This window comes from Hylobates moloch, unplaced genomic scaffold, assembly GCF_009828535.3.
Source record: "Hylobates moloch isolate HMO894 unplaced genomic scaffold, HMol_V3 SCAFFOLD_5, whole genome shotgun sequence".
Classification (NCBI taxonomy): Eukaryota; Metazoa; Chordata; class Mammalia; order Primates; family Hylobatidae; genus Hylobates; species Hylobates moloch.
Genome location: NW_026652280.1, coordinates 116,404,108 through 116,426,920, shown reverse-complemented (window position 1 = coordinate 116,426,920; position 22,813 = coordinate 116,404,108). Strand labels below are relative to the sequence as shown.

The following is a 22,813-nucleotide window of genomic DNA, read 5'->3' as shown; positions in this document are numbered from 1 at the left end:
GCCATTCATTTATATATTGTCTGTGGCTGGTTTCATGCTACAATGGCAGAGTTAAGCAACTGTGACAAAGACAATAAGGCCCATAAAGCTTAAAATATTTGCCATCTGTCTCTCTAACAAAGAGTTTGTGTGTGAAGGAAAGATTGCAAGGAAATTGAATGATTTTATGGAATGGAAGGTGAATCTGTAGAGAGAACAGAGTCCACTCCTCTTTACTTTCAGGAAGCTTGGGGAGAGCCTAAATGGGTGCTGAGAATGTCTCTTTTCTTTCCAGATTTTCTCTTTCTTTGATTTGATCCGCTACTGTGTCAGTGTTTGCAATCAGATTGCGTCTCACCTGCACATACATGTCTTCAGAATCAAGGTCTCTACAGCTCATTCTAATCATCATTAATGATGTAATTGGTATTATATAGAAACACCATGTTTTCTGCAGGAAAGAATCTGAACATATTAAGGAGAATGGGGGTGGATAAGAACAAATATAATTTATAATAATCAGTGTTGTATAACTTTTATTCTTTATTGGTAACACTCCCTAACTATCCTGTGTGAGAATGGGAATTTCAAGTCCCATCTTGTAAATTGTATATGTTGTCATGCAGGGTTTGGGCCAAGAAAGCATGCAGAAAAAAATGCCATGTGATTGTAATTATCCTGGATTCAGAATAATATTGTGATGGGGAGCCAGATCCGCAGTGGTGGAGAGTTCTAATGTTGACTGTTTGCAGGCCAAAAGATGATTGCTTTATAATTTTAACAAATCATTGTCTTTTAGTAACATCCTTGTTTAGTGTCTTCTCAAGCTTTCTTTACTAAGGAATTCAGCTTGTGACACAGATACATCCCACTAGCTTGTGAGGTGGAACTAGTAATAAAGACCTTGAATTTGGATTGAAAGATTTCCTATCTTTACATTGTTGAGGAAGTCCTTTTTTTTTTTTTTTTTTTAAATTGCTCAAGAAATGATTCTCTCACAGGCTTGGGAAATCCTGTTAGCATGCAGAATAATGTGGTAACTTTGTCAATTTCTCATTTTATTTTTTTAAATAAATGTATGATCTGAAAGCCAACGTTTTCTCAGTTTTATTCAGTGGAAAGATAAACTAAGTTTTAATGTTATTTTTTTAAATTTAAGCAAAATTTATTTCTGTTCTTTAATAAATAAGAAAATTTGGTCCACTGCATTGTTGTGATGTGTCTTGTGACGTTTCTATTTTGTAGAAACTTTAAAAAGGAGAACTATGTTCATTTTTCCTGTCAATGGTTTTTTTGTGTTGTAGTTGTCACCTATGTGATTATCAGTCAGTTAGAAATCTCAAACCCTTCCCCTAAATTTTCAGCAAGTGCCTGGGCTTTTCTAAGGGATCACTTTGTAGTCTCCTTTTCTGGCACTCTCCTCTTTGGTATCTGTACTATCGTTTGAAATGGGAACCAGGTATGTTTCCATTTTATACAGATAATTCAGTTGCTTGAAGAAGAGGGACACAGGAGAAAAGATTTAAACTATTGGCTAAAATGAGGTGTCTTATTATTGATTTTCATCTATATCTTGTCCCATAATCAGGGATAAACAGTAGCTACACTGTCTTGTATGGCAGCCAGAGCGCTGCTTGCTTGCACTTTTAATGATTCCATCAATACCATGGAGATTGAATTAGCAAGGAGAAGTAAACCTTTAATTTGTTTGCCAGACTATATTGGGAAATGAAAATCCGTCATTACCTTTCCTTGCTAGCAATTGTTCCAATATCTGGGATAAAGAAATAACATACAGGAAAGTGTTAGGGCAGACCAAGTATTAAAAGCTAGGACAGAGCAGGACAAAGGAGGAAGGATAATTCTACTTGAAAGTTACGTCAGTTGTGTTACTGACACATCGGGTATTATCTATAGTGGAAATCGAGGCCTGGAGAGGCTAAATGGCATGCCAGTGTCACTTGCTATTTTTCAGAACAAAAATTAGAATCCAGATCTGAATCCTGGTGCAGTGTTCTCTCCTATACTTTATTGGGCTTTAGTGGGCTAAAGCTCTGAAGCAAGATGTTGAGGGCTAATTGAAATGTGTTTATTCTCCTAGATTCTTTTTCAGTATAGATGGAATCTGAAAAGCACTCAGATATTTAGTGTGTGCTTCCTTCAGCCCTAAATACAGCATTAGCATCAAATCAAGGGTACATTTGTAATAAACCTCAGCAAACCTTACCTGAAGAACCTTTTAAGAAAGTACAGATTTCCAGGTCCTATCACTAGAGATAATTTGGTATATTTGTGATGAGGCATAAGAGGGTATTTTCACAAGATTCTCAGGATTCCAGTTCCTGTTCTGAAACCTTTGGAGGTACAACTATATTTAGGCACCACTGCCATAAACTACCAAAAAAAATGTAATTCCTAGAAGCTGTGAAGAATAGTAGTGTAGCTAAGCATGGTGTGTAGACAGTGGGACATCTGCCACCTGCAGTAGGTCTCTGCACTCCCAAAAGCAAATTACATTGGCTTTAACTTCAGTATGCCCGGTTCCACCCTCCAGAAACTTTTGTGATCTTTGTATAGAATTTAGGAACTTCTGAGGGCCACAGATACACACATTAAAAAAGGTAGAATTTTTGAAGATAAGATTCTTCTAAAAAAGCTTCCCAATGCTTGAGTAGAAAGTATCAGTAGAGGTATCAAGGGAGGAGAGACTAGGTGACCACTAAACTCCTTCAGACTCTTAAAATTACGATTCTTTTCTCAAAGGGGAAGAACATCAGTGCAGAGATCCCTTCACATTTAGCTAAAGAATTGGACTGTGCTGCTCAAAATAAAGATCAGTTGGAGGTAGGATGTCCAAGACTGAAGGTAAAGGACTAGTGCAAACTGAAAGTGATGGGGAAACAGACCTACTTATGGAAGCCATGTAGTGTTCTTCACAGGCTGCTGTTGACTGAAATTCCTATCCTCAAATTACTCTAGACTGAAGCTGCTTCCCTTCAGTGAGCAGCCTCTCCTCCCAGGATTCTGGAAAGCACACCTGACTCCAAACCAAGTACTTGGATGCCCTGTGTCCAGTGCTGCTGCTGCTTTTACCAGTATCTCTTACCCTTCCTGTTAGAAGTAGAGCTGCTGCCCCCCATGATTCTGTAACTCCAAACATATCCCCATGGCCAGGTCCTCCACTTGTAGTCCACTTGATTGTCATATTCATTGCCTTATTTTCCTCATTCTCCACCCATAGTAAAAGCCAAAGACACATATAAAAATAAGATTTTCCTCTTTACTCTCGTCCTTACATGTCCACAGACTTCATGTAGAGAGGCTGAGCCTTTGGACCACAAAGTGTGTTCTCTGTTGAAGATGTTGTAATGATGGGAGAGGGCAGTTGCAGCAGCTTCTAACCAAGTGTCTACAACACATGTACTACTGTTTCCTACCTGTGTCACCTCTGCAAAAAATGCAGCTCTGAGCCCAGTTCTGTGAGCATGGTGTCAGAGCCCTCCAAAGTCCTGAGAAATCAATACCAGGGATCCAAATCTCAGACACCAGTTTGAAGCAATAACTGGATACCAAAACTCAGAGTGAGGTTATGGGTTTTGGGGGCTGACAGTTTTGCTGATCCTGCCACACTGGCAGGGGCTGAAGTCCAGAAATGGTGTGTAGCTCTAGTCATTCTTATTCACCACAGCTCTTATTTCACAGTTTTTTCCCTTGGTTTCTTCTGTTTCTTCTGTTCCTCATATTCAAGTATTTTCTGCTGGAAATAGCCTGTGGGTTCAGATACAGGTGTTAGAGGCATCTGATCTGGTCAGGCAGATTATAATGAGCTCAGGAATAAGGATCAGAAATATCCTGTCTGCTCCCCATACTCCCATCCCTGCCAGGATGCCTCTGGCCTCACAGGCTTCTGGAGATCCAGACATTCAGTTTTGTCCAAAAAGGAGCCCATAAACAGAGGATACTTAGCAGGAATTAGCTCTAGACTAAAACAGAGGAAAGGGCTCAGTCCTGTTGGCTAATGGGTAAACCAACTTCCACAAAATGGCAGCCCATTAGACATTTTCTTAGGTTTCAGGTTATGTCATTTCAACTCCACTAATAAAAGTCTACTTACAGCTATTTTGTGGGTTTCTAAAGAGAAGTATTCTTTCTTTCCCTTCCTTTTTATTCCAGAGGTAACCCTCTATGGGCTTAGACTGATGGGGACTGTTACTGTACCTGCAGGAGGATTCTTGCTCTTCTCGGCTTCCTGGATGAAAAGTGAGAAGAGCTGTGTCTTCACAAACTTCTTTACAAATCGGCGGTTGGTCTTGGAGGTCAGAGCCTTACAGAAGGATCTTTCTTGGAAGTGGCCTTGCCCATTTGCCTCCCGCTTGATATAGGAAGCATAATGGCCCACAGTCTTGACAAAGAACTGCACGAAAGGGCCTGAAACATGCTCGTTGATTTGTTCTGCAGCTGCAGGAGATATAAAGGCCATCTCAGAGGGTAGCAGAAGGATGAAATTACCCAAACTCACCTTCAAGAATGGCTTTCTTGCAGGCTGAAAGCTCCTGGGGAAAGCCATAGGGTAGGGTTCATAATTACTGACTGAAATGGGAATCTGGGTATGGGTTCTCTGCCATTGCTTAGGAAGAATACAATCCCAAATTCAGACTTGCCCTAGGTTCTAGGCCTCTAGGGCTGCTCTAGGACTACTGAGTGAGTTCATTTTAGTTCTGGAAGGGAATGATTGAAAAGCATGCCCTTGCACTCCCTGGAGAGACCCAAAATAAGAGTAAGGACTTACTCTTTAACTCATTGATCCCCTGACCAAGAGAGTCTAAGATGTCATCCTGAAGCTTCGGTGGCAGGATGTCTTTTTCATCACCAACCTAGAAGAGGACAGAGCTCCGAGGTCAAGCAGTAAGAAAGTGTGGAGTGAAGGGGGTTGGCAGAAAAGCATAAGGAGGGCATGAATTCTACACCCCCACTCCACCCACAAATAGCCACATAGGACAAAAACAACAGAAGCTGTTTCTTGGCCTTTAGTTTGACTCTAGACATTAGCAAGGGATCCTCTCCATCCCGGTGGTACTTGATTTATATCCCTTGCTTAAAAGGCACTATCACTGATTGTCTTATAGTGAAGTCATCTGTGTTTATGTCCATGGGCTCCTTGAGAGAGATGTGGTCTTTTTAGCACAGATTCTCTCTCAACAAAGAACTTAAATGTTTGTTTAAATAAGTGGAACATGGATGAAACTAGAGTGGTAGAGTTGGTGGTAGGCCTGCAGGGGATCTGAACCCAGACACTTACCGACATTAAGAAGGCTCCTTCACAAAGATTGACCAGCAGGACCTGAAATAAACATAGACTGGCTTTCTCTGGTCCTCTTTCTTCATAGACCTCCAGAGGATTTACCATCTTAATTTCTGCCTGTGGCTGTATCTTTCAGCCCAGGTAGCAACAAAATCAATATCTTCAGTTCTCATTTCCTGTCTAGCATTCTCCTTTCTCACCATTCCCCTCTGGAAATCTCAGTTCCCTTCCTGAGAAAAGGGTGTGGGTGTTTGTAGGAAGGGAGTAGGAGAAAGAGCTAAGGTAGAAGGGAAATACAAGATGGAGAAATCACAGCCAGTCACTCCATTAATAAAACATTGACTGCAGAAATTGCTTCTACATGGAGCATTTAGTACATTGCTCACATAGGTGCTTTACACGTTTGATCTCAAGCAACAGTCCCATGAGGCAGATACCATCTCCATTTTGAAGATGAGGAAACAGACCCAAAGAAGCTGCCCGAGGTCATACTATGCTGCTAATAAGAGAACCAATTTTTTTCCAAGCCTAGACTGATATTCTTGAGATTGCATTCCTCTCTTACAATTCCCCTTCAACTCCCTGCTCTCTAGAACAGAGACCAACGTCTTTTTATTTTTTTCATGCTTGCAACAACTTATGTACAATTTTCTATTAGAAAAACTCCTGCCTCTCATGGTGGCTCATGCCTGTAATCCCAGCACTTTGGGAGGCCGAGGCGGGTGGATCACGAGGTCAGGAGATCAAGACTATCCTGGCTAACACGGTGAAACCCTGTCTCTACTAAAAATGCAAAAAATTAGCCGGGTGTGGTGGCGGGCACCTGTACTCCAGAGGCTGAGGCAGGAGAATGGCGTGAACCTGGGAGGCGGAGCTTGCAGTGAGCCGAGATCGCGCCACTGCACTCCAGCCTGGGCAACAGAGCCAGACTCAGTCTCAAAAAAAAAAAAAAAAAAAAACTTTAGGCCTTCCAGCAGGAAACAGCAAAGGAAGGAAATGAGCCCAGGGTCAACAGGAAGAGGAAAGGGAAGGAAGTGAGGAGACCATGTGTCTACAGTCCTCAAGTGAGATAACCACCAGGCTGGAACTTGGGAGACCTGAGTTTTAGCACTGGCTCCATCACTGCCCAGGGAGACTTCAGTCTAGACCAGAGATTACAAATAGGCATCCTGCTGGCTGATTCCAACCAGCAGATCTGTTTCTTTGATCCTCACAGTATTTTTAAATAATTGATTTGGTTTCCAATATTTAAACTGGACTATCTCACATAAAGTTTGGATTTGGGGCTTCTCCTGAAAAGTCAGGAGATCTAACACTGGGTCCACATTTCTAAAGGACAACACTCGGATGGAACTGAGTAGCAGTTGCCTGCTTTAGGCAGGGCATGTTCCCACCAGTTTACCGTAATTTCCTGAATCACGTATTGGTCATTTATATGCCTGCTGGGCCTCTCTTTTCCGTTTGTGACCCTTGGTCTTGACAATAGAGAGAATGATCCCTCCATTGTCCCTTCTTCCAAATACAAGGAAAGAGATAGTGGAAAGTATGCCAAAAAATAGAGCATGCACTGTAATTATCTGTCATCAGGGGAGAAAAGTTGAACTAGTCCAGGCCTGAAACCACTTGTATACATAGGCTCAGATGCCTTCATGAAGGGAAGACTGTTCCTTTGAGGGATTGGGAGGAGAGAGTGTGTATAAATAATTTGTTTTTCAAGATTGTTCCCAGAAATCTTTCCAGTATTTGGGCATATTATTGTCTGTGGAGTAATCCCTTACCAAAAGCCAGAGTCTGACTGGCCATCAGGAGAGGAGCCACGGCTTCCAGGGAGCTGGAGCTGCAGAGTCGAGAAGTTTCATAACTTCTGGGGTTGGGACATTTAAATGTTTATTGCTAAACATGGAGCTAATACTTTGTCCCAGTTAGTCACAAGGCTAAAGCTGGTTCAAAGGGCATGTGTACTCAGCAGTCCTAAGGAAGGATGAGGGGGCCGGTGGCGCAAAGAAGGGAAACACAGCCTTCTTCTTTACTTTGCAGCAATGGTTTCTATAGGAGGAGATTTGGTTTTATCTATGCTAGGTTCCACTGTTGTCTATGTGGCCTTGGATAAGTCTCTGGAGCTCAGTTATCTCTTGGAGTGAGTCAATGGTTATGGCCAATGGTTATGGCCAAGTCCCTCTTCTGGCTTGAGATACAGTAACATACTATCTTTTGAAAGTCCCTACTGACAACTCTAAAGCACATGTTTTGAGTTATTTTTCCAACAGTGAGGATAGATTTATGCTTTTAATGCCTGTTTTCACAACTGAGTTCTCTGGTGTGTCTGGGGCACTGCCAAGATGTAAGAAGCTAACAAAATCAGAGGATTCAGACCTATATCCTCATTAGCCACCTTAGCTCTGAGCTACTCAGAAAGATGACTTGCTGCAAAAATCTGCATTTTTAAGACTCATAGTTTGCCAGAGGGCCATGTTAGCTCAATTCCAAGGAATTCAAATACATTCCAGTGGGGTGTGTGTTGTATAGACCAGCTGTGTCATCCATTTGGATGAGATGGGACATCCCGAAGACTGCTCATTAGGGCCAGCTGGCGTAGAACAGTCTGCTCACCCCTGAATAAGCTATCCACTGCCCCTTATGCCTAAAGGGGAATCCTTCAGAAGGGAGCCTGCATTTATTGAGCATCACCTGTGTGTCGGGTGCCAGGTTAGGAGCTCTAGGCAAGTGGTTTCCCCCAGAATCCTTAGGAAGTGAACACTGTTATCCCCATTTTAGAGATGAGAAAGTTCAGGCTTAAAGAGGTAAGGAACTTGCCCCTAATCACACAGCTATAAGCAGCAGAGCTGGGATCTGAATCCCACTCTACCTGGCTGCAAATCATGCACTCTTCTTGCCACATCATACCTCTTCCATAGGGCTGTCCATGACCTCCTGCTGGAAGCGCATTTGTACTCCAACCATGAATGGGGTGGGGCAGCAGACGGTGGCCAGAAGGCTCTCAGGGACAACAGGGATGTAGGTGTGCGCCCAGCTGAAGGGGTAGAGCAGTGCGGCAGCAGCATGGATGCACTGAGACAGGGTGCTGGGACAGAGCACAGAGGATGAGAGTCAGGGGGCCCCTGCACCACCATGCTACACACCCCTCATCGCCCACCACCAACAGCGGCTAGAGCAGTGCTGCCCATGCCCATGGCAGAAAGGCAAGTCTGGGGGCCATGCTGGTCACAGAGCTTGAACGTACATTGCTGGGAGGGAGGGACAGAAACTAGAGAGTCTGAGGCTTCAGTATCAAGGGGGGGCCTTGATTTGACCCTTCTTTTCCCAGTTAGTCTTCTCAACTTACTACTGGCCAAAAATAAAAGTGACTCTAAAGAGAAGAGGGAAGAAGAGTTGCTTTCATTCAAGGAGATAATTGATTGAGCCCCTAGCCTGTGCTCACAACTGTGAGCATACCTCACAGATGTGGATACCAGGAAGAGTAAGACACTGACCCTGCTTTTAAGGAATTCACACTGTAGTTAAGAGACAAACATGTAAACAAGCACTGGAGGCTCAGCCAAGAGGCAAAGCCTTTTTACCTCGCTATGTCTATCCACCCTCATCCCTAGCCTTTGCCCCCACACAGCCCCCTCTGGGCACACTCGAGGTTATTAAAGATTACCAGGTTGCTGCCTGAGTAGCTTGGGAAATTCCCAGGTTCTAGGAACCTCTGCCCAGCAATTCCTACACGGAAAGTCCCACAAAGGTGCCTCCTCAAGACTTTCCAGTGAAGCATTTCTCGTCACTCCTGCCCAAGTCACAACTTGGACCCTACTCCTCTCGGCACCACATACACACAGTCCCACTCTCTGTCTTCTCTTTTATCCCCTGGCTTTCATGACTCTTCTTTACTCCAGCCAAATTGCCTCAAAGCCAAGGCCAATAAAAGCACAGATGCGGGAATCCTTGTTTCAGTTCTGGGTTTCAAGCTAGCACTTCCTGAGTTAGCAAAATTGAGTCTCTGAGAGGCTAGCTGACTGGAAGTCCCCTCCCTGTCCAAGCTTCAGGGAGCTGAAAAACTCAGTGTGGGAAGGAAGTGGGGAGTGGTGGGATTTCCCTGAAGAAAGTAAACGTCTGAGAGGTAAATCCTGCCAACCTCCACTTCCCAAACACTGATCTGAGGAGGAAAGGCAGAATCCCAGCTCTAGCCACACAGGAACTTCTGGTTTCCATTCAGGGCTGGGAGTGAAAGAGCTATTTCCAAAGCAAAAGATGATGCCACTCCCTTCAAGGATTACCTACAACTAGTTCCTTTTTGGTTATCACCCATTTTTACAGAATCTTCACCTCAGAGACCCCACTGCTTGCCCAAGTTTCCTTTCCTCTGAAACCCATGACATTCACCTGACCCTCTGACTTCTGTTGAGTCCCTAACATCCTTTTCTTCTTCCCTAAAAGATAAAAGCAGGGTTGTCAACCTAAAATTGAAAACCTAAAACTGGTTTTCTCCCTCCCCAGATATGAATAGAAGGTCCACCCCTACCCCTACTGTTTCATGACTTTTTTCTCTTTTTTTCTTTTTTTGAGACTGAGTCTGGCTCTGTCGCCCAGGCTGGAGTGCAGTGGTGCGATCTCGGCTCACTGCAAGCTCCGCCTCCCAGGTTCACGCCATTCTCCTGCCTCAGCCTCCCGAGTAGCTGGGACTACAGGCGCCCACCACCACGCCCGGCTCATTTTTTGTGTTTTTAGTAGAGATGGGGTTTCACCGTGTTAGCCAGGATGGTCTCGATCTCCTGACCTTGTAATCCACCTGCCTCAGCCTCCCAAAGTGCTGGGATTACAGGCGTGAGCCACCGCGCTTGGCCGACTTTTTTCGTTCTCCATTCTATTACATCTCCCCATGTCCTTCTCAGATCTGAAGCCCCTAAGAGGTAGAGACCATGGCACAATAGTACCCTGCTTCCACTACACACAGGGATATACTCAACTGTGAACTTAAGAACAGCAGCTAGCACTCAGCAATATGTGGTCGGCAGGGTGTTAGGTACCTAATGTGCATTATTTCATTTAATCCTCACCACAACCTTATGAGGTAATCACAATCATTATTTCCATTTTCAAGAAGTTAACAAACTAACTTAATGGGAACCTCATAGCTAAAGGTAGAAGAACTGGATTTAAACCTCCTAATTCTGCTGATTTCAATCCCTGTGCTTTCAACCACTATATAATTCTGCATCCCCTTCAGGTGAAGGACCTTGTGCTGTTTGTATCTTCCCAATGCTTGGCATCTGGCAAACAGCTGACACACAATAAATGTTTGTTGAATGAGTATCTACCTCCTGCCCTGTTCTCCACCCTCCCTCAGCCTTGCAAGGGCAGAATCATGTCTGCATCCACCCTAACCGGTCCCACCTGGGCTGTCCCAGGAATCCTTCCTGTCCTTCCCCGAGCTAAGTTAGGAGTATTCCTCAGGCCCAGGCAGCAGTCCTGTGTGGAGGAAGAGGCAGTGGGAGTGGTTCAAAACAGCTGTTTCTCTTGGTTTAAAGAGCAAGGAGCTAGAAACAGGAGGGTGGGCGCATGGGCCCTACAGCCCATTTTCCTTGGATAACCTCCAGTCTGTTCCCTTGAACCCAGGGATGCTGGGCAGTTCAGGTGAGCCGTTCAGGGGCTGGGCCCACCTGAGACCTTCCGCCAGGAAGATGATTTTTCTCTCCAGCACGGCAGAGGCAAAGATCTGAAGTATCTGTTCAAAACTGAGACAGTGCAATAGAGAACTAAAATCCACATGTTCTAGGTGGGAGTCCAGGGGCCGTGTCAGTGAAATGAACTGTGGGGAAACCAGAGAGAGAGAAGGTGTCACTACACTGCAAGATCATGCAGACCCCGGAGTGCTGGGCCTCTACCAGCCTCTATTCCTTCTGCCCCCAGGAGTGAATCTGACCCTGTCTCTCTGTCCCTCTGCTAATTGGCTGGAGGACAGCACTGATGTGATCTTGAGTATGGCCCACAATGTCCTGCACCCTCCCTCACTCGCCTCCCTGAGCACACGCCCCTCTCTCACTGCGCTTCACCACATAGGCTTCTGTTCCTTGAGCAATCCCATCTTTCCTGCCTGCAGCCTTCACAGTGAGGGCCCTCCTCCTGCACTGCTCTGCTCCCTTCATTCTTACCCTCTTTCAGGTCACAGAGGCCCCCCCTTGGCCATGTGATACTTTCCCATCTTCTCGTTATGTAGCACCCTGTTTTGTTTTTTTTTCTTTCATCACAGTTACATAATTTCTAATTCAACATGCACTGGTGTGTTTATTTAACATCTATCCTCCCCACTGGACTTATAGCTCCAAAAGGTCAGGGACCACACTCATTTTGGTCACCACTGTATTCCCAGAAAATAGTATAGCTTGGCACACAGCAAGCATTCAGTACTTATTTTTTGAGAAAGTGAAAATTACTAGCCTCTCCCCTTATTTTCCTGTAGGGAAACCAAGGTTCAAAGGGGCACACAGACTATTCAGAGTTCCAGAGGTCAGGACTGGAATTCTTAGAACAGCGTTCTACCTGCTGCCTCAGTGTGCTTGGTGCCTTAAAACAATAACATCCCCGGTGCATGGGTGGAGACTCGGAGGTGGGGATGGATGATTAGAAATGGACAAATGGACGCTGTAAGGTAGAGACAGGACAAACAAAGGAGAGTGGAGTGGGGGTGGGGGCAAGTGACAGTCTGGGGGCTGAGGGGAAAGTCCTTTATAGCACCAGAAGCCTCAACTTACATGGTTTATTTATTATAAATAAAAGTCTTGGTGGCTTGAGCAGTAACTAGGTGCTTGGGGTATCAAGTTAGAAGGATCAGAAAATCTGGGTTTGATTTCAGCTTTGTCCATTCTAACCAAGTCCCAGTCCCCACCTGGCTCAGTTTCTCTGTACTTTAACCTGGTTAATGGAAGAACAGTGGTGAGAGGTGCCACAGATGCCTACCCTCTCCAGCTAGGGAAGGTCTCACCCATTTTGCTAACTCACCTCAGTGCCTGAGTCGGGGATGAAGCTCTTGAGAGTGACAGTCTTCCCAGGAGCAGGGAAGGCTGCCTCTCGGAGGCCCTGCATGAATGGGTAGATGACAGCCATGGAGATCTGATGTCTCTTCTCCACTTCATCCAGGATCTGCAGGGAAAAGAACCACGGGCGGCACGGCTCAAAGGGACACTACTGGGCAGGTGGAAGAGACTCTATTGCCCCTGAGCATCATAATGTTCTCATACTGGTTCAGCTGATCCTCATGTATTTTCTAGGGCCCTCCATGAACTGGTCCTCTCCTTCCCTGGCAGAGGCTGGGCTCATGCTAAATAATCTGCAGTTTATCTCCCACATAAGACCTGCTTTTTTCCAGCTTCCTTTTTATTACCTCTCTACAAATCCATATTCTTCCCCTCTCCTAACACCAACATAAAAGCACCTCCCTGGAAAGTCATCCTGGAGTTAAACTCATCACCCATGATGGTACCATGTCCACTCATGCTGGTTGGAGCAGGAGGCTAGAAGCCTAAGCCTCTTGGTACCACTCTGTCCTCCAACTCCCACTGTAGATTCCCCAGGTCAGAGACTGCCTCCATCCCTGGGAGCACTGCACAAAGGAATGCTCTGCCCAAGCAAAAGCTGACAAAGTTTCCTCCCCTCCTCCTCCAAAGGTCCTGCTGGGGTCAGAGCATAATGAAGTCCTTTCTGGTCACCAATGGATGGCATGGCCCCCATGGATTCTGCTCAAATCCTGTCTCAGATGCACTGGCACTCAAATTAGCTCCAGCAGAAGTCCTGGGGACCTCAACTGTTCTTCTACCCTTGAAGGAGTCAGAGTGGGTCTTATAACTCCTTCATATTTGTTTAGTTCTCTGCCTTTTATAAAGAGTCTTCTCATATATCACCTCATTTAAGCCTCACACCACCCAGTGAGATAGGAAGGTGAGATTATTATATCCATTTGACGGATGAGGAAATTGAAACTCAGGGCAGAAGTTTCTTCCCCTTGTCCTACTTCAACTACTTTCTTACTTGGCTACAGTGGGAACAGTAGCTGTCTCTGCAAGGGGTCCAGTCCCCTAGATTCAATTTCCACTTTTCCCTTAAGTCAAGTGCATGCCTCTTTGCCTCAGTTTTCCCAAGTGTGCTTTAATGCTGACTCTGGCTATGGGAGAAGAGCTCCACTAAGGGCTTAGTTGCACAGGCAAGGTTGGCAGCCAGAGACAGCCTGGAATATGGGCAGGACAAACAGGCCCTGAGGAATCCTGTTCTATCCCTACCTTGGAGAACAAGCCGAAGCAGCCGATGCAGCTGATGATGCAGTACACTTTGGGAAGGCGAGGGCCAGGGCCGGTAGGCTGGGGAGGGACAGAGAGGCTCCTTCAGTGCTGCAGCCTCCCCAAGGGCTTCTCCCAACTGGGTATGAAGGAGCACAAGGCTGAGGGCTGGGGAGGGGGATTTATGGGGAATGGTGGGTGCAGCAGGGAGGTCAGAATGGCCACCAGTGTCAAAAGAAGAAATCCTTGAGAGTACTGGGTGAGTTGGTGGGCAAGCGCTGCCACCTTCAGTGTCAACACAATCTGGGATTAGCAAAGAGGGGTAGCAAGTGTGCCTTAGAGATGAAGAAATGGCTAAAGAGGAAAGCACTGTAAAGGTGACTTGGGGAATCCTCCTGAGACCTAAGATTTGAAACTAATTGTCCAAGTCCCAGCCTCTGCTCTGGGAGGCTCCAGGGGCCAAGGTAAGCAGGCCTGGAGAGAGCAGGCAGGGAGAGGAGTCAGTTGGAGCATCTCACAAAGAGCAGAGTTATTGAAAGCCAGAGAGAGCACAGACCAGAGCCTGACCAGCAGGGGGAGAAGGGGCATCAGGTCTTCGTGCTTGTGGGACTGCAGAGGGAGCACTGGCATGGCAGCAGGTCTTGGGCTGTGCTTTTTCTACAACCAGTGCTGCCAATAAGCCTGACTTTTGCAGCTCAGGCTTGAGCAAGCCCAGCCATGGAGGTGAGCACACTGCAGAAAGGAAGGGGCAGTTCTGAGCCGCACAGACCAAGAGGCGCCTGCAGTATCCAATCTTTCTGCTCCCATCCACATTGGTCAGAACGAAGGAGAAGGTCTCCCTAAGAAAGAGCAGACAAGGCTTGATTCGCATTGCTCACTGAATTCTAAAACAGCAAAGTGGTCAGCACTAGAGGGTGGAGAGGAAGGCAAAGGGGAGCTGCTGATTAATCATAGGAGTAAGGGCTCACTGGTGTCAAGCCCTAAACACATCATCTCATCTAATTGTCAAAATAACCCTTTGAGGTAGGTTCAGTAATTATCCCCACTTTAAAGATGAAGGAACTGAGGCCAGAGGGTGCTTCTTATTGAAGGTCACTCAACTCATAAACAGTGAAGTCAAAGCTCAAGCAGTCAAATTCCAGGGCTCATGCTAGAAGGGCCTTTGCTACATCGTCTTCTTAGAGGCTAACTGCTTTCTGCTAAGTCCAGCTTGGGCCAGTAGCAGAGTTAAAAGCAGCAACTATTGCTTCTAGGACAGGTGGGAGAATCTGGCTCTTTGGACAGAAGTGACTGATCAAACTGATAGCTAATATCCTTGGCCTTGAGGGACCCCAGGCCAGATGTTTTCAAACAAATCAATTACACTCCCAGGCCGAAAATCAACAAATGACAGCAGTGAGGGAGGCTACAGGAGCCACAGAACTCACACGTTCCTTCTCCCCAAATCCAATACCCTTGCCCAGGGCTGAGCAATTACCTGGGATACTCGGTGAGTGATGCCCACTCATTCCCATCTGGGAAGCAGAACAAGGGGATAGCTTTGAGCAGCCGCTCCTCCTCCTCCTGCTGACCCCGAAGCAGGTTCTCCCTCTATAAGGAAAAGGAAAAGACAAGTGGATGTGAAGCTGGGGGCAGAGATAGCAGGAGCTGGTGGGCTTCCTTTGAGGCTCTAAAGCAGTCTAGGGATAAGCTTCTCCACAAGCACAGGGGCGAAGGGTGCCTTTGCCCATGACTCTGCACAGTTTGCATTCTGGGTCCGGTTGGAACAACTCCAAAGCCGAAACAGCCCCTCCTGGGTCAACTCTACATAAGCTTGAGTTCGACCTCAGTATCGAGGTCTACATAGAAAGGGGACAGGGCCATGTTGAATATAGAAAGGCCCTGAAATGGCCCAGGCCCCTGGGAGGACAACATCAGAGACGCACCACATCAGAGAAGAGAAGCGGCCAGCTCAGTTGGCACACCTGCCAATGAGAAGGATTCCCACCCCTCTGTCTGGTGCAGGATCAGACAAGAAGGAGTCTGATGCTTGGGCTCAGGCAGAGGGCTGTGCCTGCCCACCAGTTACATGGCTGTCCCACTCTTTCCTTCCCACACATCCCAGAGAGGGGATTCATTCTAGGAGTTCTGGCAGAAGGTAAGCTTCTCTACAGAGAAGGGTGACTGAAAATGGGATTTGGAAGACCTATGAGGTCCCCTAAAAGGCAAAATATCTAGCCTAGTTTCCCTGCTAGGAAGTCTAGGTCAGTCCCTCACAAAGAAGTTAGACCTAGATTCTGTGGGTGATAACAGAGAACTGGGGCTGTGCTAAGAAGGAAATGGAGAGCAGCGAGCTCAGAGCTCAGGGCAGCTCCCGGCTCAAGCCCTGGTAGGGTAGGGAGAAGGAGGTGGAACCCCCACCCCTACCACCTTCCAAACACCCCAGTCCTCTGGCTGGCCCTGCCCCTCCTTCAGTCCTTACCTTGGGAAATTGGTAGGTGATTATAGGCTCGTAATCATCCTCTGAACGCTTCTTTTTGAGAGAAACCACAAGAAGGTATTCAAAGAAGTGCTGCGCCCCAGCAAAGTTGGGCAAAGAGTGCTCCTGGGCCCTTTCTGGTTCCTTTAAAGCTTCCCCCGAATTGTCCTGGGGCGGTCCTGAAACCAAGACATCAGAGCCCATTTAGTATAATCTCATTGATCCATTCCTGGAGTGGAGTCTGTGAGAATCCGGGTGACCTCCACACCTCAAGGCCGCCTTGCCAATGCTGAGATACCTGGATACTGGCCAGCACCACCAGTCACTCCGGATCAGGGCCAAATGGGCAGTTTCCACACCTGCCCTGGTAGACTTGAAACCATGGGAAGCCAAGCAGAGGAAAGAAACCACTGACACAGAAGCCACGGAAATGTGCTGGAGAGGCCACATGGGAGGCCAAGGCCCCAGGGTACCACAGAGACTGCCTAACCTGTCGGGTGCTTCTGGCAGTCCTGGAACAATACGGCCTGAGAGTTTAGTTCATACTAAGTGAATAAGAACAGGCCCAAAGGGCATGTGACTGTGACCACACTAGCCCCACAGAGGGCATGACCAGCTCTTAAAAACCAGCAGAGGAAGCCTCCTGACCCAGTCACATGGGGAACCATGTGGAGGTCGAGATATAAAGGAAGAGGAGGAAGGAGCATTTCAAGGAAGAAGCAGTCCCACCTAAGAGGGTCACCCTGAAAACAAGGAAGTGGGCAGTCCAGTCCTGACCTGCTCGGAGTTGAAGCAGTCGGCGTCGGAAGAGCCCGAACACCCGGCCTACCACTTGTCCTTCCATCTCTGGACCTTCAGGACAGAGCGGACTCCCCTCTCCCCTAACACAGACAGACTGGTGACAGAAAGCCTGAGAAAGGGGCTGCTTCAGTCTCCAGCCACAACTCTGTGAAGCCAAGCCACGCGCTGTTTTCCAGAGAGGGAACAGAAGTTTCCATCCTGTGCACCCAGTGGCTGAGCAAGAAGGATGTGACGGGACCCAGGAAGGCAGCAGAAGCCAGCACCAACAGAGTCAGCATCCTGGCACTGCAGCGCAGATCTCAGCTCCTCCCAAGAGCCCCAGGGTGTGGCGATAGAAAAGGTCATGAGCAAACACCTCTGGCTGAAAGTAGCCAGAAAGGCCTGGCTACTTCTGGGCTAAGGGTTTTGAATCTGGGCTGCAGATTGTGCAGAGAGTTAATTTACAACCTTAGAACAGTGGACAATGCTTGATAGCGTCAGACTGTGGGCACTAGAAACTGGCTGGTCTCAGGATAGGGATTCTATACCTCCAACACTTGGATTGCTGACCTTTCACTTCTCAACTTGGTCAACGGAAGTCAAAAACCCCAGCAAGGCCACCTGCTGAATTCTAGAACTTCCAGGACTTCCCGACCTAGAGCACATGGCCAAACACTCCCTGCAGCCAGGATGCCACTGCCCTCCCCTGATTAAGATAAATAGACTTGGCCTAATAATTATCCAAATAGATTAATTCTTCCAACAAAAGAGAGAGTTCTGGAAGTCAATACCCAATAGCCTTCTTTCCTGATGGTGCATTAGAGAGCAAAATCCGTCTTTAAGCCCAGAGTTCGTGATATTTTGGAGATAGCTACAATGGTGAATTTCACCCCCTGGAGAGTTCTGTCACTGGCACTTGTTCCAGGGTTCCAGCAGAGTCCCTCTTCTCAAATAGGAAGCACTGGCTCAGGAGACTGTCCCCAGCTTAAGATAGGGGACTGATTGCACCAGCAGCCTGAGGGTGATTCTGTGGCAGTGGAAAGCATCCGGGTGATCTCCACCCAACCCCCACGCCTGCTCAGCCTTCCTCCAGGTCAGGCCAGGTCAGCTGTTCTGCCCAAGCTACAGGCACAGCTGCTAGCCCACTGTTGTTTCTGGAGACTAGGTAAGAGAGAAGGAATAGCAAAAAATCACCTTGGATTCTCACAGAAACCCCTGAATGAGTAAATACAGGGAAGGCTTTTGCCAGGAAGCTGCCTCAAAGGGAAAGCAGGGGGCAAAAGAGTTTGACGCCAGTGTTTGCCACCCCTGCTAAGATTAAGCACCCCTCTGGAAGAGAGTGGGGTGCTAGGAGAGGGAAAACAGCTGCTTTGCTCCTAAGAGCTCTAGACCTGGCTTCTGTGGGACTAGTAAAAGCCAGGACTCGTGGCCAAACTCATTTACAGTAAAGAAAGATGTTCAAATGCTGTAATGGGTGAGAAGAGCAAACCAGAACACTTGAAGCTGGCACCACACCTTACTTGCAAGCTGCACAGACTTGTTGCACAAGCCTTACCACCTGTCTGAGGAACAAGCATCTTCCTGATACAGATGGGGAAACTGAGGCATAAAGTAATTCAAAGGCTATTAAAATTGACAGGATTTGTTGGGAATGGGGATTAGGAAAACTACATATGCCATGCTCCTGCCTTCTGGATGCATTTGACATCAAATATCCCACAGAGGTTTTCAAAGGACATTGAGAAACAGAATCTTACCACTGATCATTCCAGATTCTAATGAAATTATGCCTTTCCCTAAATCCTTTGGGCTGCGTTTTCAGATCATTTTCTTCTGCTTTATCAAGCAAGCCAAGAGAATAGCAAAATTAATAAATCATTGACAAAAGAAAGTAATTAGACTTTTGGGATGAGGCCCAAGAAATGCAGCAAAAGACTGTTTTCTCCCCTCTTTCAAAAGGTGTTATCCACAGGAGAGAAAAGCGTAAGAGAAAACTAACCTCCATCAAACTCATGTTTCATATAAGGCATCTCATTTAATCTCCAGTGCCCTAGAAAGGAATTATTATCCTGAGTTTTAGTTGAGGAGGGAGCCACCCTTTCTAGGGAAGTCAGGAAGCTGGTTACACTTGTTCCTCCACCAGAAAGCCTCTCCCACACACACCTGACTGAAGTCCCAGATCTGTCTAGAATATAGGTGAGGGGACCTCTGGAACCTTGATCTGGGAAGCTGGCCCATCCCTTGCAGCTCAGCTGCTCTCAACCCAGGACCACCACCACATCACTCCTTGTCACCAGGATACACACACACACACACACACTCCCTCCTAATACACAACCGTCCTGGGGCCAGAAAGACAAAGGAGGAAGGGGGAGAATCCCCAGGCAAGTGGAGGATGGTATGGAAGATGAAGAGGGCATATGCTCCTGGCCCTACAAGTGTTAGGCCTCAGTTCTTACAGTTCCTCAGTATCAGGAAGCTCCTCCAGGCACAATCAGGAAGTGCCTGGTGTTGGGGCAGGGGTGAGTGGGAACAACTGGAATGTCTCCTCTGGGCTGCAGGGGGCAGACCCCTTCCATTCACACAGATGTCCCAGGGTCTGGGAACACCAGGCCAGACCAGGCCAGTGCTCTCCAGAGAAGAGAGGATGTCAGCCTCATCCTGCCTTCTGCTCCCACCACTGCACCGTCCCAGGCCTCTGCCCCAAACTGTGGTCTCTGACCTCTCCCTGATGGTGCAGACGGAATGGCCAGATATTGGAGATCTGTGTCTAGAGAGGACACTGCAAAGGGGGAAGGAGCAGGGTGTGGCAGGAGGAATGGCAACAGGAGGAAGAGCAGATCACTCAGAGGTCACTGCAGTTCAAAGAAGGGCGCACTGACCTCACTCCCTGAGGTCCCCCCAACTCTGGGGCTTGGGCTAAGAGAGGGGCTCACTTGGCCTCCTGGCGTGCCAATGTTGGAAAAGGCAGGTTGTCTGGGAAGGGCCCCTGCTCTTTGCTCCTCAGACGGTAAGACCTCTGGGCAAAGTATCTAAGGGTCATGGCTGCTCAGCCATAGGACTGGCTAGTGGTAAGCCACACAAATATTTGCCGAATGAATGAATAAATGAATGAATTTCTAACTGCCCTCCTTCCAACTCCAGGGCTCTGCTAAGAAAGAAAAGAAGGTGCTTCTTTAAATTAGAAGTTGACGTCTAATTTAATCCCCATAATCCTGGACGGGGGAATTATGTCCATTTCACTGTTGCGGGGCTGAGGGAAAGGGAAGGGGTGCCCTGTCTGGGCGACACGCTGGAAAGCAGCAGCTGTGCAGGTTCTACCGCCGCTCCGCTGGAGGCCACACTCTGAAGGGCACCTGGCCGCGGGTGGGTCGGGGTGGTAACGTCATCGAGGAGACCTGTGTTCGTGGCCAGTGGCTATCCGAGGGGCAGGGGCAGGGGCTCTGGCTCCGAGGAACTGGGCAAAGGCCACGGAGGACTCCTAGGGCGGCGAGGTGGGACGGGGCGGCGGGCACGCCGGGAGCTGAGGCAGTGCCTCTGGGAGGACACCACAACCGGGGCGCTTTCAGGCACACTGCGGTTGCACCACAAGCTTCCTGGATGGAAGGACACGTGGCCCCGGGGCCCCACAACGGCTTCCTCTGTCCTGCCACCTCCCCCTCGCCCCCGCAGGCCTGGCCTCGCCGTCCCCGCCCCCCCTGACCCTCTTCCCCTCTCCGCGCGCTCCCTCCCGCTCACCTGCCCCGCGCAGCCTCCTGAGTCCCCCTCCAACTGCTCCCGGATCTCGACGCCCCGTGCCGCCCTCCCCTGGGCCGCAGCCGCCAGCCCTAGCCCCGGCTCCCCGGTGCCCACGCCGTCCCCCCGCGCTCTCCCCGGCAGGCACTAACCCCCATGGCCGCGCTTCAGTCTCAGGCTGGCTCGAAGGCGGCGGCCGAGCCCATCCATGGCCCCTCGAGTGCCCGGCTCCCGCTCCCAGCTCCGCGCTGGCCCCGCCCCCCTATCCTTGACCTCCGCGGGTCCGACACTTTCACTTTCACGCGGGGGGAGGCCTAGGGGACAGGTTCGGGGAGGCGCGGCGCACCTTCCGGACTCTGGCCCAACCCCCGGGCGCACCTGGGCGGGCCCGCTCTGCCCTCGCCCTGGGCAGGGCGGCGTGGGGTGGCAGAGGGCGCTCGACGCGCGTCCGGGACTGGGCGGCGCCACCTCGTTCCCACCCTCCGTGGGGCGCCCGGGGAGGCTTGACTTAGCGAACCCCCTGCAGTCCGCAAAAGCGCATGTCCTGGCTGAAATCACCGTCTTCCAGGTGGCTCCAAACGAATCCCAAAAGGGGCAGAGTTTTCAGTCCTCACACCTCTCCAATCCCTCCACCTCTCCCTTTGCAACTGCTTTAGCCCCTCGACCATCTCCAGGTCTCTTGCCCTACTCGTCCTCTCACTCTCGGGGTTCCTGAGGAGGAACTGGAGATGCGGATTAGGGACCTTACATTCAAACTTGGCCTTGAGCAGACCAGCAAAATGGGGGTAACCCCTGCCATTCCACAGAAATGTGAAAGTTCAGGAATAGAAAACTTTTTGTAGGTTGTTACATAATACAAATTTAAGGGACTGTTACTGTCATAATTGTTGCAGCTGTCCCCTCTCCCCTTCTAATCCTGAATTTCAATACAGCCTTTCCGCTCCTCCCTTTTCACATCTTCATTAACTTCCAAATACGTTCAGGCTTTAAACTTCAGGAATCAACCATGACATTGTGGGTCTGCTAAGCCCACTTCCTCCTGGGAGATCTGCCCTAGTTCCCCGCTCCCTCTCAGGACATTATCTGTAGGGCTGGGAAGTGCAGAGTCCATCTGGGGTTGCCTGGTTTACCAGGTTTTAGGGTCCGTTTCAGGAGGGGTAGGCAGAGGGAAGAAGGGACTCTGGCAGAAACACGTCTGGAATCTGTGGGCCTGACTCCCAGACCTACAGCCCTCTTTCCTCTCCTCAGGCATGGCCTCCAGGTGACTCTCCAGTCACCATGGGAGAGCCAGAATTGGGAATCCAGCCCTAGACTGTCTAGTCTTAGCCCAGAGGTTCTAAAAGTTGACTTTACTCCGGCCGTATGCAATTTTGCACTTAATTACAGTCTGTTTCTGTTCCCTATTCTTTGTGTATTCCCGCACGCAAGTACACTTCCTTTCCCCAAGTACCTTTTCTGGGCTGAACCCATGTCTTATGCATCTCTGTGTAAGAACAGTCGTTGCTCATGATAAACTTGTCCAATTGATTGAATATTATTGTGCCTTAACTTCCCCAATCTATTTTGTGGTATTACCAACCAAACTGACTTCCTTTCTTTAAAAACAGATGAGGAAAACTGTGTACATGTGCACCGAAAAGATAAGTACAAGAATGTTCAAGGGAGTCTTATTTGAAACAGACTCACACTGGAAATAACCTCAAATGTCTATTAATAGTAAAGTGAGTGAATCGCAGTATATTCACATAATGAAGTACTACATAGCAGTAAAAATAAATAAACCACGGCTGCATGCAATAACATGGCTACATTGCACAAACATCATGATGAGAAAAGGAAGCCAGACACAAAAGAGTACATTATGTAAGAGTCCATTTGTATAAAGTTTAAAACAGGTGAAATTAATCTATGGTATGAGAGGTCAGGATGGTGTTACCTTTAGGGAGGAAGGAGGAAATAATGATTGGGAGAATACCATAGCGTTTCTTTCTAGGATGCTGGTAATGTCCTATTTCTTAACCAGGTGGTAGATACATAGATGTATTCACTATGTGATCGTTCTTCACAGTGAACACTTAAGCACTTCTCTATATGTATATGAGACTTTAAAAAGATTTTTAAAGTATTTGTTAGGATGTTAGGGTGACATTAATGAAGGTAATGAAACAGGAAGAAGCTAGTTCAGAATAAAATTAGAAATTATTGGGATAGGAGGAAGTGGAGCTAACTAAGTATAATCTGCATTTTTGAGAAGTGTGGATAATAATAGGAACAAGTTAATTGATCCAT

At 47.9% G+C, this 22,813-nt stretch overlaps 2 protein-coding genes across 5 annotated transcripts in view; one reads left to right on the top strand and one right to left on the bottom strand.

Moving 5' to 3' along the window:
• Positions 1-1,068, top strand: part of CEPT1 (choline/ethanolamine phosphotransferase 1) — a 46,393-nt gene extending 45,325 nt beyond the window's left edge. For all 4 annotated transcript variants that reach the window (XM_058439472.1, XM_058439473.1, XM_032155035.2 and 1 more), the window contains exon 9: positions 275-1,068. In XM_058439472.1, coding sequence (XP_058295455.1) covers positions 275-394 — 120 coding nt within the window. In that variant the 3' untranslated portion in view covers positions 395-1,068. The remainder of the gene's footprint in view (positions 1-274) is intronic.
• A 2,173-nt stretch (positions 1,069-3,241) lies between these two features.
• Positions 3,242-20,959, bottom strand: DENND2D (DENN domain containing 2D). Its single transcript, XM_032155032.2, has 12 exons — positions 20,677-20,959; positions 16,013-16,188; positions 15,029-15,141; positions 14,321-14,390; positions 13,555-13,632; positions 12,281-12,421; positions 10,942-11,090; positions 8,186-8,363; positions 5,279-5,320; positions 4,769-4,853; positions 4,198-4,437; positions 3,242-3,747 (listed from the first exon to the last, which is right to left on the bottom strand). Exons 1-12 carry the CDS (start codon positions 20,732-20,734, stop codon positions 3,671-3,673), a joined length of 1,407 nt encoding a protein of 468 aa, XP_032010923.1. The 5' UTR covers positions 20,735-20,959; the 3' UTR covers positions 3,242-3,670.
• Between the last annotated feature and the right edge of the window lie 1,854 nt (positions 20,960-22,813).